This window comes from Borostomias antarcticus (assembly GCF_949987555.1).
Source record: "Borostomias antarcticus genome assembly, chromosome: 1".
Lineage (NCBI taxonomy): Eukaryota > Metazoa > Chordata > Actinopteri > Stomiiformes > Stomiidae > Borostomias > Borostomias antarcticus.
In genome coordinates, this window is record NC_140234.1 from 33,433,870 (window position 1) to 33,449,443 (window position 15,574).

Here is a 15,574-nt window from a genome sequence, read left to right on the forward strand (position 1 = left end):
ACACCTACGTGGACATTACATACATTTACCAGTATTATTACGTTCGTGTTCCTCTCACTGTCCTGAATCCATTTCACCCCTTGATTGAGGGGGCTTGTGGTGCAGGTGCTGCCTCACTAAATTGACCTTATGTAAACTATGTTTTGTTTTAGTTGATATATTTCAAAATATTATAGATTATTTTGTTTGTGTTTATTGTATTTGGGACAGAATGTGTTCTTTTTACATGTTTTCACAGTCAAATAACAGACTTACATTTGTTTTGCGTGACCTTTATTTTGAAATTCCTTGCAAGAGCGCAAACAGGAAGTGGTTCAGAAATCATGACGGGTGGACAACGTGAATGTCAACCCCGCAAGTTGAGAACCTAGAATGTAGGCACAATTATTTGATGCGTTGAGTGCCAAATAGAAACAACTCAATAATAGGGACTTTGTGTCGCCAGTGTTTAAACCGTCTAATTATTTTTCTTAATGGAACCTCAGTACTGTAGCCAGTTAACGATAGCTAGCTATGTTACCAGCCAGGGTGTATGAATGTCTGTTGATAGCGTCCAGAGGGATGATCAGTAGCCTTCGATGTTACTGCCAGAAGACACCAAAAAAGCGACGGATATGCGAGGCGATTTCCAGCGTTGAAGTGGGAGCAAATATAACTGTCCAGGTATTGTGTGATGTTCTTATTGTCGCACTGCCTGGCTAGATACCACAGGTAGCCTGACCCTAACATCATATTTCCATTTCTAGGGATGGGTTCGCTCTGTCAGAGCACAGAAGGATAACCTGTTCTTTCACGTAAATGACGGCAGTTCCCTGCAGTCTCTGCAGGTAGTAGCCAGCTCAGAGCACAGTGACAGGTGAGAGTTGAGGCGACGCCGGTCAGAAATGCAGCAATTAATTTAGACATCCTCGCCATACCCATCACTGTCCGTTCTGCTCTGTTGTCCAGGCGGCTCACATATGGAAGTGCCGTAGAAGTCGATGGAAGCCTTGTCCAGAGCCCCAGTCCAAAGCAGGCCGTGGAACTGAAAGCAGACCGAATAGATGTAGTAGGGGAATGCAATCCTGTGGTGGGCATTCTATCCATACAACATTACATGTGTATTGCTTTACTCAGATAGCCTATACAGTACCAGTCAGAAGTTTGGACACTCATGAATGAGAAGGTGTGTCCAAACCTTTCACTCGTACTGCATATATTGTATTCTAGAGTGCATTACATTTTGAGTCACAATTTGTCTTTAGACTATTGATTTAGCCTAAAAGGCTTGTTTGAGGTTGAGTTAAACCCTAGGCTGTGATCAGATGCAGTCATATTGAAAACAAGCTGTCTCCATCTTGCAGGATTTTCCCTTCAAAATTAAGGATAGACACAGCCTGGAGTACATCAGACAGTTTCCTCACCTGAGGTGTAGAACCAATGCCTTCAGCTCCCTGCTCAGGGTACGGAGTGAGGCAGTCTCAGCCATACATACATACTTCAAGGTAAGAACATCATCAGAGGGACAAGGCTATGTGCTGGATGAGTTGCTGAGAGCATTATCAGAGAGAGATGAGGAGTGATATCGTCAGAAGGACAAGGCTATATACTGGATGAGAACATCGCCGGAGAGGGACGAGGCTATGCGCTGGATGAGGAGCTGAGATATTGTTTGTATGCCTCCTCGATTTCTGCAGGAAACTGGCTTTATCCAGATCCACACCCCAGTGATCACCTCAAATGACTGTGAAGGGGCAGGGGAACTCTTTCAGGTTGAGGTCAGTAGTATATTCCTTTTTTCTTTCCTTTTATTTTATTTTTTACAGGATACTATCATACGTTGATGTTGTTTGTTATATATAGGCTGCAACAGGCTGATTTGTACTTCTTACAGCCTTCAGGCCAACAGGACCAGGATAAGGAGAACCCCCACTTTTTCTCAGTCCCGGTGTACCTGACCGTGTCTGGACAGCTGCATCTGGAGGTGATGTCTGGGTGAGGCATCGCTTCTTCACTTCTGCAGAGAAGCTCAGCGAATATAGAGTGATACCCACCCTGTGTTGTCATCCGACTGTCGCCCCCTGGTAAAACGCTCTCCCTGGCTCCGCCCACAGGGCCTTCCCCAGAGTCTACACCTGCGGGCCGGCGTTCCGAGCGGAGAACTCGCAGGGCAGACGGCACCTGGCGGAGTTCTACATGGTGGAGGCTGAGGTCTCGTTCACCCGCTCCCTCGACGACCTCATGAAGGCAGGTCCCAGCAGGCCGGGAGTTCGGTCACATCTGTTTGACCAGTGTGATTGACCCAGTGATTCAGCTGCTGCAGTATGGATGGAGGGATTGATGGATGGATGGATAGGGATATATGTGTGTGTGTATATATATATATATATATATATATATATATATATATATATATATATATATATATATATATATATATATATATATATATATACATGTATATATATATAAAATGAATGGGTGGATGGATACTTTATTGATAGTTTATCCAATGAGCTAATACGTGAATGCCCTCGAAACCAGCTCTGACCGCCGTACTTTTCCAGGTCATGGAGGGCGTGTTCAGGGCTGCCACAGAGCAGGTCCTGGCCAGCTGTCCTGAGGATGTGGAGTTATTCCACAAACACGTGGCACCTGGACACAGGGTGAGGAAGTAGGATTCTCCCTGTATCCACGGTCATTAAAGTGTCCTCCCTCAACAGAGTTTAACTTTCTTCTTTACTTCCAAGGATAATGTGGATTTGATGCTGAAGAAGAAGTTTAATGTGTAAGTTGTTGTCATGATAGGCATGCCATTCCTAATGCAGAATGTACTTGAGTGCCCCCTGCTGGATTGCATGGTTCATGGTTGGTTTGCTTTACTTAAGGATTTCCTACACTGAGGCAATAGACATCCTGAACAGCAGCTCGCAGAAGTTTTCTTTTAAAACAGACGTAAGTCATACATTAAGCTCTTTTAATGGCGTATATTCTTTTATCAAATCCAGTCCTATTTTACACCCTAAACACTTCTGTCCTTTACACACAGTCACGCTGCAGCGGTCCAGCGTGCGCGGTCGGACCCTCGTTGTAGATTCATACTAACTGTCTCCGTTCTCCAGTGGGGCTGTGACCTTCAGACGGAGCATGAGAAGTACCTGGTCAAACATTGTGGCAACGTCCCCCTCTTCGTCACAGATTACCCCTACCAGCTGAAGCCCTTCTACGCAAGAGACAACCGGGACCATCCCCGACACACAGTAAGACCGGCGAAACACGGCCGGATCGATCCGGTTTGGACGAAGTGCACTCTCATTGTTGTGTCATCCCCGTGGCCCTGGTTATCCAGTGGACTGTGCCTGTTCATCCATTGTGAGTTAGGGTAAGCGTACAGCTGTCACCCAGAGTGTGGTGACCTTTGTGTCCCCAGGCGGCGGCGGTGGACCTGCTGGTGCCGGGGGTAGGGGAGCTGTGTGGAGGCTCCCTCAGAGAGGAGAGGTCTGACGTGCTGAGGGCCCGCCTGGCTCAGTAAGAACACGCTACACACACTCTGCACACTACACACACTACACACACTCTGCACACTACACACGCTACACACACTCTGCACACTACACACGCTACACACACTCTGCACACTACACACACTACACACACTCTGCACACTACACACACTACACACACTGCACACTACACACGCTACACACACTCTGCACACTACACACACTACACACACTCTGCACACACTCTGAACACTACACACACTCTGCACACACTCTACACATTACACACACTCTGCACACACTGCACCCACACACCACACACACTCTGCACACTACACACACTCTACACACACGCTACACACACTCTGCACACTACACACACTACACACTCTGCACACTCTACACACACTCTGCACACTACACACATTCTACACACACTCTGCACACTACACACACTACACACACTCAGCACACTACACAAACATTACACAATACACGCACTCTACACAAACACTACATGCACACTACACGCATACTACACACACTCTACACACACTACGCACACACTCTGCACACACTCTTCACACTACACACACACTACACACACTCTACACACTACACACACTACACAAACACTACATGCACACTACACGCATACTACACACACTCTACACACACTGCACAAACTACACATACTACACTACACACTATACGCACTCTACACACAGTACACACATTACACACTCTATACGCACTCTACACACAGTACACACATTACACACTCTCTACACACACACTCTACACATACTGTACACACTACACACTCCCACTTTTGATCATGACTACACTAGCATCTATAATAATGCACATGCATGTGTATTTTTAGGGCTGGACTGGAAGACACATACAGATGGTAAGGATGGTTTTCTCTGTCAGTATTAGACTACCATGCGTAGATGTGAGTAAAGTCACTATTCACTCCTGAACCTAATGCCTCACTGGTGTCTGCAGGTATTTGGACCTGAGGCGGTTCGGTTCTGTTCCCCATGGTGGATTCGGAATGGGGTTTGAGCGGTACCTACAGTGTATCCTCGGGGTGGACAACATCAAAGATGTCATTCCCTTCCCAAGATATTCCCACTCTTGCCTTCTTTAAACAATAGGCCTACACTTGACCTGTCCTGCACACAACGACTACACAGGTGATAAAACATGGGGATTCCTTCATCTTCTGTTTATTTAATAAAGGTCCTATTTCCACCTTAATATAATTTCACTATTTGTATTTTTGCTACAATGTTTCAGTACGCCATATGTGTTTGTAGTAGGATAGAAAGTAAAGTGCATGGTCACACAGTGCATAAGTGTGTCCACCAGGTGGGGTCATTTCCACTAATCGTATCAACTGCATACTACCGTTGTCAATGTAGGAAAACAATGGGACAAATGGAAAACATTTACCCATCATCTGAGCCACATGTAAAGCACATTCATAGCACATGCTGTGAAAACTGAGGTATGCGTTTGTATATATTTTATTGCATAGTGCAATCCGAAAATGTTCCTATCACTTCGACGCTCAGTTGTGCTTTAAAGTTACTTTTCTTAGACGTGCAGTGACTGTAACAACGTATTTTATGTTTAATGTTAATAGTTTTATAGGACTTAATTGAGACTTGATATTGGGAGCTGATCTTATAAGATCAATTCCCAATTATAGCCTAGACTACACGTTCTATACACTTTCCAGCGGGTTCCTCTGGACGTGCGTAAAGCCCTCTCCCCATCCTGTTTGGTGATCATCTTAGGGCAGCCCATCCCTTTACTTAAGTGGGCGTGGTGAGAATTGGAAAACAAACGGCAGACACCCAACATTACTTCCTACACCACTGGATCAGTCGAGTGACCCGCGGTTTCGTGTTAACTGGCCCTGCGTGATTACAGACTGGTTAACTTTGCGCTCCGTGGTGGGATTCTGTGCGCGGGGTCAAGGACGGCACCGCTTCAAACCCAGCTTTGCTTTATTAAATGGGGGCGGACTGCACCAAAGAGCGGCCGACTCCGAGAGCACCATACGCTTAGCCTATATGAGCAGGCACCCTGTGGGACCTGTCATGCACTAGTAGCAGCGCAGGACACGAGGAGCTGTTCTACTGTAACAGGCACCGCGACAAACAAATAAACATGAGCGGGGGAGAAATCATCTTCCAAGGTTGGCTGAGAAAGTCGCCGCCAGAGAAGAAACTAAGAAGATATGTAAGTAAAAGCGATTTGTGTGCACATTTTTTGTAGGTTGTTTTGGTGGGGAGGATCTAATACAACCCGTTTACTATACAGGCTTATTGCCCCGATGACAGCGAGCATGTGATGATCTTGCATCTGAAAAGACGAGTAGGCTACTCGTGGTTTTGGAACTAATGGATGGACTTTCGTAACAGCAGGTGCACCAAACTGCCATCTGGAGAAACGTCATGTAGGCTACCGCTTAAATATTAGGACCCCTCCTCATTTTAAAACGGGGAGCAGTAACCTAAAACTCACATTTCTGAAATATAAGTGTGAACTTCCCTTATGGACAGATTTTATTGTTCCTCAGTGGAGGCAGCTCACAATGGGGTCCTGTATACCACGGAGACGCCGTCTGGCCCCTAACACTGTGTACAGCTGTCTCTGTAATTGCCACCAAATAGCTCAGTGGCACAGAAAACCGTTTTTGGTTTGACCAATCATAAATGGGAATCATGGCAGTAGGCTACTGTAGTTATCACCAACACGTCTTGACCGAACCGGATCTTTTTTTTTTTTTTTTCTTCTGCCCCAAAGCCAGGTGCGGGACATTGTGGAATCTTTCCTGTTTATAATATTAGATAATAGGCTTCATGATAGCAGCTAGTGGGCTATATGAGACAATCCTGTGATAAACACAGCTGTCCCGTGTTTATGCACAGAGCTGCGTTACCAGGTCTCCGTGTTCCTATGAACTGGCTTTGCCATGATGTCATCTCTGTTTCATCTGGAAATCCATCTCTTTATGTCTTCAAAATGCACACTGACTGACTTCCTCGTTGTCTTCCACTTAAAGCGGCCCTGTGTTTATACAGGGAGCAGCAGGTCGGCCTGGGCGAGCAGCTGCAGCCCACAGTGGAGTGGAGCTCACATGGACTGTTGAAACACTGTATAAACAGCATTTACGGTTAGAAACAACATCAACAGGCACATGCTACGTGTTTGTTTTGTGGCTGTGATCAGCTGAGAGGGGCGGGCACGGTCTCTCTCCTTGTCTGAACACTGTTATCTCTTTCTCTCTCTCTCTCTCTCTCTCTCTCTCTCTCAGCCAATAACCAACAAAACAACCAAACACACAGTCCAGTCCACACAGACGCTGTGGAATGATCTGGAATGTCCAGAACAGGCAGATTTAACACAGTAATCAGTCCATCTAAAATTCCTTCCAGTTAAAGTCTGTGAGAGGAGGAAGGCGGTGGACAATGCAGGCCTTTTACCCAGCAGGATTGCTGTCATCTGACATGGGGGACATCCTAATGTCGGGAGATATTTTAAGCAACTGCTGTGCCTACCACCAGCGCCAAAGTGTCTTTTTTTTTTTTACTGAGGGCTGCTGAGAACACAGTTAGAGTGAGGCTCCAGACTCGCGCCCGCCTACTACAGCTCTTTGCAGGGTTATGTCATCCTCTGTGAGAACCTGAACCTCCACCACAACTATGGTATGCAAATCGTATGCAAAGACCGGGAGCAAAACAGTAGTGGCAGTTGAGAGGCGGAGAACTGGTGAACCCGTCGTATCCTGGTGAATCCTACCTCTCTTTGTTTACCAACACCTGAGGGTCTTGGTGACTCATTCCCTCCACTATCAGCTGCCATCTGGCTTCTCCTCTGCCACATGACCAGGGTATGTGACCGTAGTATTAGCACGGCGAGGTGTGTGTGTGTGTGTGTGTGTGTGTGTGTGTGTGTGTGTGTGTGTGTGTGTGTGTGTGTGTGTGTGTGTGTGTGTGTGTGTGTGTGTGTGTGTGTGTGTGTGTGTGTGTGTGTGTGTGTGTGTGTGTGTGTGTGTGTTTCAGTTTCAGGACAAGGCCCGGTATTGTTCTCCGTGCGACAGAGCCCCTATGAATCACTTGTTTGGAGTCCGATTATCTTTTTTGGGTACCGAGGCAACAGAGATGGGCGGGACTTGAGGGGCTGGTAGGAGTGGCCTGGCTCCCGCTGTTGACTTCTGTCCAGAACAAGCAGGGTACAAGGAACATGAAAACAAATGACTAACAGTCAGGACACATGGCCGTGGATCACAGGCCTCCCGCCCCAGTTCCCCTCAGGCTCTCCGCTCGTCAGCTACTAGTCAGACTCCGTGGCTCTAGTCAGACTCCGTGGCTCTAGTCAGACTCCGTGGCTCTAGTCAGACTCTGTGGCTCATGTTCCTCACCAGCGGAACCTCCAGCAGACTTACTCATCCGTCTACCCCTGTTCAAGGTCAACCCTTGGAAGTTAGATTTAATGGAATATCCGAATGAAGATACAACTCACTTCATAGTCGGGTATCATTATGTTGAAGTAACAATCCACTGTGAGCTGGTTGTTATAACTGTGTAACAGAGTTTACTAATGCTTCTGTCCCATGACTGGCAGTAATAAATGTGAACAGAGGAAACGGTGGATGACCTCGGCGTTTCCCCACTACAAGGCCCCACTGTTTCCTCTTCCTAAGCTGACAAATGTCATTCATCTTCACCCCAGTCATTGTTCTACTGGGATGAGGGGGATGGATGAAGTCTGGATGAGCCGCGCATGGGTGTCCACTTCTACCAGGGGAATCCTCCTCAGACACACTGCGGAGGCAGTATCTAGAATAACCAGCCGCACCGCGGGTGACGGCCGCCTACCTGCTCATATTTGTGTCTGACATCATCTCCCAAACATGCCCGTTCACATAAGGCATTGCCACATACCAGACAGATCATATCAGAGAGATGTGATGGTTTCTCGTATTCCTTGTTGCCAGTGTGTGGGGGCCCCTTGGCCTGTGCCCTCCGCTGGATGGGGGAGCAGACGCGGGGGGGGGGGGGGGGGGGCGGGTTTTCAGGGCGGTCAGACAAACAGACTCAGTCCCACTGTCAGCTGGGCCCGGTGTTGTTTTGCAGAGGGGCTTGGGGAAGTCCTTACCCTCAGAGGTCAGTTCCAACGCCTCCCAGTTCCTGCCCTGACAGATACACAGCTCGCACACACACTTTTTCCTTGTTTAACTTTTATCTGCGAGGCGTCAGATTTCCACTCCTTCTGGAGGCTTCGGACGGGGGACGTGTTTGGGACTGCTACGCCCGTGTCGGATGCAGTCTTCAATTAAGTTGTTCCCCTTCACACGGGGAGGGAATCTCATAACAAATAAGTCTTTGTTGAATCTGAATGGGAATCCGATAAGTAACAATATATCCATAGGCCGTAGAATGATAACCAAAGTGAAAAACAACTACAGTACCGCCAGTCCTCGCACCCCAAAGATCTGTCGGATGATTTCAGCCTGGTCATAATTTCCTGTCCTTTGCCATGAACCAACCTTGTGCTTGTGTGCATCCTATCCAGAACTGACCTTTGCTTGTGCCTCTGTGCATCCCATGTGTATCCTCTTCAAAACTTAATTATGGGACCAAAAGCAGATGCCAGACTATCTTTGGATGGCACCTACAGGAAGCGCTGTGACAGAGGTCCCGTGACAGGAAAATGGATCACATTGGTCTGGGCTTTTAGAAATGTATTTTTGTCCTATCAAGATCGCCTGATCGCCATGTTCTATAGCAGCGCTTTGTTTTTTTTGTCCAGAACGGAATGAGATCCCATTGATTATTCTCTTGTGATCTGGACCAGCAGTGGTCTGCCCTAGCCTGGGCCTGTCTGTTTGGGATCTGGACCAGCAGTGGTCTGCCCTAGCCTGGGCCTGTCTGTTTGGGATCTGGACCAGCAGTGGTCTGCCCTAGCGTGGGCCTGTCTGTTTGGGATCTGGACCAGCAGTGGTCTTCCATAGCATGGGTCTGTCCATGTCTGCAAATTAGCAGCTAATTTACCACTGAGTGCCATTTATTTGCATTTCACACAGTACATTATATTCAGACTTTCTAACCTAAATTTGTTGAGTGCACTAACTTATTAGGAGAGGAACACATCAAAACGCTGAAACATTTTAATTTATTGAATTTGATTATTAGAGGCATAGTATAAAGAAAGGCTTGTTTTCAAATAATTGAATATTATGTTGATTGATACTGGGAAGAGACATGGTTGAATCGGATTATTCAGGGCTGTTGATCAGACATCTAAAACAGACATCAGACATCAAGGCCCTGGTTCCTGAGTCATATGACCCTCATGAGGACGGGCCTCTGAGCCTCTGGGCTCTGCAGGGTAACGGCCAAACCCCCTTTCAGACTTCCGTCCGTCCACGTCACAGAGATTGCGCACAAACCCCGAAGCTCATTCAACTGCAGCTTAAATGTCTGGAGGGGGGGAGTCGTTGAGAATTGCTTGACACTATCGCTGTCATTTGCGCTGTCCTGTCTTTGCGCTGTCCCGTCACGTCTTTGCACCCAGTCTCGTTTTCTATCCATCAGTGTTGTGCACCAACTGACCAGAACAAATTCCTAGTATGTGTAAAACCAGTGCTTATTTGAACTCATTCTGTCCAGAGTTGGCTAAGTGATGGTTGGCTAAGAGATGTTAACCCAAAACACCCTGAGTGATACAACACTCAACCGCTTCGTATGTAAATGGAGCAGTATGGCATTTGAGTCCATTAGCCAATTGGGTGACGTATGACCTCCCTGGGGGACCTTTTCCATGGGAGGAGGGGTCAGATATACCATGATTGTTGCAGCTGAGGACCCTCCTGGTGATGTCATATGGTCTGCAACATGATGTCAGCGTTATATTAGATCAGCACACATATGTGATCTCATCCCTTTACATAGGAGGGGTGAATTAGATCATATTGCTGATCATGCTAGATTAATATTTGTATCCACTGGGCCAACCCCCGACCCTCACATGTATATACGATGTAGCACTTTGACTGCTGAAGGCACTTATAGAGAGAGGGCTTGACTGACGATGACTGGGATGTACTGTTGTTTCGCTTATTACAGTCTAGACAAACTTGGGGTAGGTATTACGTTGCTTTGGATAATATCCTCTGCTAAATGACTACAATGTAAATATTGACATTATAGTATCCACAGAATGGTTCCACTGAGAATGCTCCTGTGCATGGATGGTGTTGTTTTGTTCATGACATCACCTGTGAAGTCTCAGTTTGACCATGAAGGCGTGAATCAGGGGAGGAGGCAGGGGGGGAGAAACGTTGAATGCGGCTCTTTCAACAACATAGTTTTCAACAAAGCTGGCTGATTTTCAATGGATGGGTGCAGGCTGTTCCCTAGGTGGATGCTGCTTTCATGTCACCGTTGTTGTTGTTGTTGTTGTTGTGGATCATGAGAGAATGCATCCAGTAGGGTGGGACCTTGTTAGAAAATATCTAATATCCTTTTCGCTTTGCTTTCAGTCTGCCTGCTCTGTGTGATCATCCACAGGCTATCTGGACCATTTTATGTTCTTATGGCTGCTCTTGTTTTGCATACTAGTAAACACGCATTCAGATAAGGAATATTTATTTGGCAGTGACTATTCTCACGGTTCTCACCGATTTCAAACATGTTACCCATAAATACCTTTATATTTGGGTTAGGGTTAGGGTTGGTTAGGGTTTTAGGGTTAGGGCGCTTACGGCCGCTGTGAGAACCAACTGTGCCTATTTATTTTGTCTGACCTACAAACTTCTAAGAGAGCAGCAGAGGAGACTATGTAACAGTGTTGAACCAGAACTAGGACAGTGTTATGAAATCAGTCAGCCAGCGCTGCCCCCACTGCCCCCTGACTGTGTCATGTGTGGTTCCAGTGTGCAGCTCCCGGCTCTCTGATCAGAGATGCTGCTGGGGTAGATGGAACAAGGAGCTGGAACCAGTCCTCACCCTGCTTCTGAGGGAGAATGTGGCGCTAGAACAGTCCTCACCCTGCTTCTGAGGGAGAATGTGGCGCTAGAACAGTCCTCACCCTGCTTCTGAGGGAGAACCAGGTGCTAGAACAGTCTTCACCCTGCTTCTGAGGGAGAACCTGGTGCTAGAACAGTCCTCACCCTGCTTCTGAGGGAGAATGTGGTGCTAGAACAGTCCTCACCCTGCTTCTGAGGGAGAACCTGGTGCTAGAACAGTCCTCACCCTGCTTCTGAGGGAGAACATGGTGATTGAACAGTCCTCACCCTGCGTTCCCAGTGTACCAGTCAGCAGAAAAGTGAACATATGTAAAACAAAGCTTGACAAAAGTTCACATCTGATCGTCACACCCAGTTCATTTCATGTGCGCTGTCGATAGGTCTACAATGATAATTCCAACGAGTTCTGTCAATAATACTATTACATATTGCAGATTGCCTCTGAATGTCGTTAGCAGACTCTAAGGAATTATTGTTGGTTGAATGATTTTCCACTACAGTGCCTTGACATTCACGTGTACAACAGTATGTTCCCCTTTCATCATATTCATACTCCATGTTTATCGCTGGAACATCCTGATCTGTTCTGACCTATGGCTGTCTCTCTCTCTCTCTCTCTCCTATCTCTCCCACTCTCCCCTTTATCTTCTTCTTCTTCTTCTTCTTCTTCTTCTTCTTCTTCTTCTTCTTCTTCTTCTTCTTCTTCTTCTTCTTCTTCTTCTTCTTCTTCTTCTTCTTCTTCTTCTTCTTCTTCTTCTTCTTCTTCTTCTTCTTCTTCTTCTTCTTCTTCTTCTTCTTCTTCTTCTTCTTCTTCTTCTTCTTCTTCTTCTTCTTCTTCTTCTTCTTCTTCTTCTTCTTCTTCTTCTTCTTCTTCTCTCGTGACCCTCACCCTTGCTCCAACCCTAGTGATGCTGTGAGGCATGAGGATGCTGATGACATGACAGACCAGACAAGTTACATCCGCCTCCCTACTTCTTCACTTCCTGACAACCGGTCGCCCCTCTCCCTCCCCGCGGCGTCTCAAAGACAGGGTTCAGGGAGCCTCTCGTCTCCTGTCTCTCTCTCAGGTTTCACTCCTTCTCAGCATCTCAAACCAGAAACCAGCTCTATATTTACTCTGCAGCTTCCAATCAGAGGGAGAGGAGCTGCTCTCTGCGTTCCCTGGCAGCCACACACACACACACGCACACACACACACACACACACATGGGCACAACCACTCCACAGCGGAGCAGATGGTGCAGGCAGAGGAAACGACACAAAGACTTCTGATTAAAGATAAAGCACCCCGTTAGTTAAACTGTCAGGGCGGGCCCAGGATGAATGAGCCTGGCGTCCCGGGGACGACAGGACCAGAGAGGACTCGTTGGAAGTGTTCGACTACCAATTGAGGCCGATTATATATCTCCTCATAGATTCGTGAGGGTTGGTTTTTTTCGCATCATGTGGAACATTGCTCTCTGAATGGAGACGGCGGGATTCAATTACTTCAAATACTGAAGCTGACGTCGTCAACGGCAGGGCTGTAGAATAGCGCCTTGATCAGCCCCATAGACACAATGTCAAGGCACATAGTAATGAAACTCCCATTTCAGTATTTGACACCATGTTAGAAGGGTTCAAAGCCTATAGGGCAGGGGTCTGCAACCTGCGGCTCTTTAGCCCCTCTACAGTGGCTCACTGGCTTTGACAAACATTATATGGAAATGAATAACTAAATAAATATAATACTATTAAATACATGTATTTATTACTAAAATAAATGGTCATATTGGCATTCAAGTTAGATAGCTAGCTAGATGGCATCTAGCCTCGTGAGACCAAATCAGTCTGGATACTCTCCATAAAGATCCCTTTGTGCCAGATCAGAAAATTATCTCGCCAATCTGCGTTGGTTGTGAGGAATTTGAAATACAAACAGGCAGGGTGGGTTTAAGTGTGACGACAGTGAGGAGCGGTTGAAGTTAGCGCGTGATAGATGGTGATACACAGATAGTTCATCCAATCACCTGCCAAGTAATTTTGAAAGTGTTGCCCTTTTCCAAACCAAAGGAGATTTCCCAGATGATTATGTGAAGCAAACTATCTGGCGCGTCAGGTTAGATAGCAGCAGACTGCATAGAAATCCACCAGAATGCAGGAAATGTAGTGTTTGGTGCTCAAAATTTCCCCCTAGACACCCCTGCCCCCCTTTATGTGTCCCCCCTGGGTGCATATACCACCACGCCTGAAAATAAATCTAAGGGGAAGAAATATCTTCATTTTAAGCTCAAATATGTTTTGTGGCTCCAGTCAGATTTAGTATTCATTTTATGGCCAAAAATGGCTCTTTTGATAGTAAAGGTTGCCGACCCCTGATCAAGGGGGTGTTGTAAGGTTGGGAATCAGTGACAAACAGTAGAGTAGAGTCCACAGGAGACACCAAGGAGATACCAGTGAGGGGAGATATGGTCTTGGTGCGACCTCCCTGCATTAGCGGCAGCGTGCGTCTGGAGCTGTGGGAGCAGAGCCGGGGTCTTATCTGCACGTGTCTCACAGCTGCCGTCACTCCCAAGGTCACTGTTTTGACTGGAGAAACCGGAGCGGAGCGGGAAGTTGGTTTCCTCTGGTACTGTTAGGTAGTAGCCTAGGCCCTGTCACCCGGATCTCCTCGCACAAGCGCTCGGACGATGTGAGCGAGCCACATGAGACAGAAAAAGCTCTTGCGTTGTTGGCATGCTGTGATTATGTTTGTGCGACGTGAACTGATCGGCAAACGCGTTGCGGTAGAGCCCGCCAGCGAGGCTGTCTGTGTAGCGTCTGCCTGGCGAGGGACAGGGGGGTTCTGGGTAAACTCCCGCGACCTTCCCCGCTCTCTCTGCGCCCGAGCGTGGTTTATTTAACCCACCGCTGCTATTAACCGATGTCACGCATGTAAACACAGATAGACGTCACCTGCTCAGGAGGGACACGCAGAGAACCAGACACACGCTGCTTAGGCTACTCCTGTTGCTGCTGTGTGTGTGTGCACGTGTGTCATAAAATTGTGTTATCTGTCTGTTTGTGTCTCTGTCTGTCTTCCTCTCATCCTTGTAGGGAGTAGGCCTATTCCCTCTCTGGACTAGGCTGACCAGCCAGTTATTTGAGTTGAGCGTAAACGGTTGACTGTCATATAACTGCCAGTCATACATTTCTACTGTACCCCAGCGGCACAGACCTGGGAGCAGCAGAGTAATATGGGTTGATCATTTTTCGTAACGATGACCCCGTCATTCTCCCTCTGCAAGTCTGAAGTCGTAGTGTTCTTTTGGGGGCCTGGGGGTGTGTCAGCCGTCGTTCTATGCATCTCTCTCTCTCTCTCTCTCTCTCTCTCTCTCTCTCTCTCTCTCTCAAGCCCTCTCTGTTCCTGGAACGGGGCTGTCATGTGACCCGCTATTGATTAGCACTAGATAGCCTGGGCTGTGTCGTTGCTCTCTGCAACTCACCCACCAGACACCAGAAGCATGCTTTCTGCTTTCACAAGACGAGCACATCCCGTATCCACATCCCCTCACCCGGCCGGCGTCCAGAGAACCATCCAGAGAACCATCGTGGACGAAGTGATTGTTTTATTGTTGCTGTTGAAAGAGGGGGCTAAATCACTGCACACTACAGTCGGTTGCTGTCGTCGTCCAGGCCTCAGGCCTCGCAACAACACCGATACTGCATGATGGAGAGAGAGAAAGAGGGAGGGAAAACACATTTGTGTTTGTGATTTCATTTGCAGCCCGGGTGTAGGTTCATGGAATCATTTAAGTCCATTTTCCAACGCAGGAGCTGTCAGGGCCGAGAGGACTGCTACTCTCTCTATTTATCTCTCTCTCCCTCCAACTCTCTCCCTCCCTCTCTCTTTCCCTCTCCCTTTCTCTCTCTCCCCCTCACTCTCCCTCTCTCTCTCTCTGCCTCTCTCTTTCCCTCTCTCTCTCTCTTTCTCTCTTTCCCTCTCCCTCTCTCTCTTTCCCTCTCCCTCTCTCTCTTTCTCTCTCTCTCTCTCATGAGGCTTTATTGACTGAAATCAGAGGAG

At 47.3% G+C, this 15,574-nt stretch overlaps 2 protein-coding genes across 2 annotated transcripts in view; both read left to right on the forward strand.

The window, feature by feature from the left end:
- The first annotated feature begins 350 nt into the window (after positions 1-350).
- Positions 351-4,691, forward strand: nars2 (asparaginyl-tRNA synthetase 2, mitochondrial). The gene is made up of 14 exons (XM_084447135.1): positions 351-663; positions 747-856; positions 949-1,069; positions 1,344-1,484; positions 1,677-1,757; positions 1,874-1,974; positions 2,094-2,226; positions 2,547-2,645; positions 2,730-2,767; positions 2,868-2,934; positions 3,102-3,239; positions 3,410-3,507; positions 4,369-4,395; positions 4,494-4,691. Exons 1-14 carry the CDS (start codon positions 514-516, stop codon positions 4,636-4,638), a joined length of 1,449 nt encoding a protein of 482 aa, XP_084303261.1. The 5' UTR covers positions 351-513; the 3' UTR covers positions 4,639-4,691.
- A 975-nt stretch (positions 4,692-5,666) lies between these two features.
- gab2 (GRB2-associated binding protein 2) overlaps positions 5,667-15,574 on the forward strand; it is a gene marked incomplete at both ends in the record, with an annotated part of 38,500 nt that continues 28,592 nt past the window's right edge. The window contains one exon of the mRNA XM_084437999.1: positions 5,667-5,738. Coding sequence (XP_084294125.1) covers positions 5,667-5,738 — 72 coding nt within the window. The remainder of the gene's footprint in view (positions 5,739-15,574) is intronic.

What these genes read in the sequence shown, in the direction of transcription:
- nars2 (XM_084447135.1), top strand. Translation starts at nt 514, where the DNA reads ATGTTACCAGCCAGGGTGTATGAATGTCTGTTGATAGCGTCCAGAGGG. An exon ending in CCATACATACATACTTCAAG is followed by an intron (nt 1,485 to 1,676) that starts GTAAGAACATCA and finishes CGATTTCTGCAG; the next exon opens with GAAACTGGCTTTATCCAGAT. An exon ending in AGTTTTCTTTTAAAACAGAC is followed by an intron (nt 2,935 to 3,101) that starts GTAAGTCATACA and finishes TCCGTTCTCCAG; the next exon opens with TGGGGCTGTGACCTTCAGAC.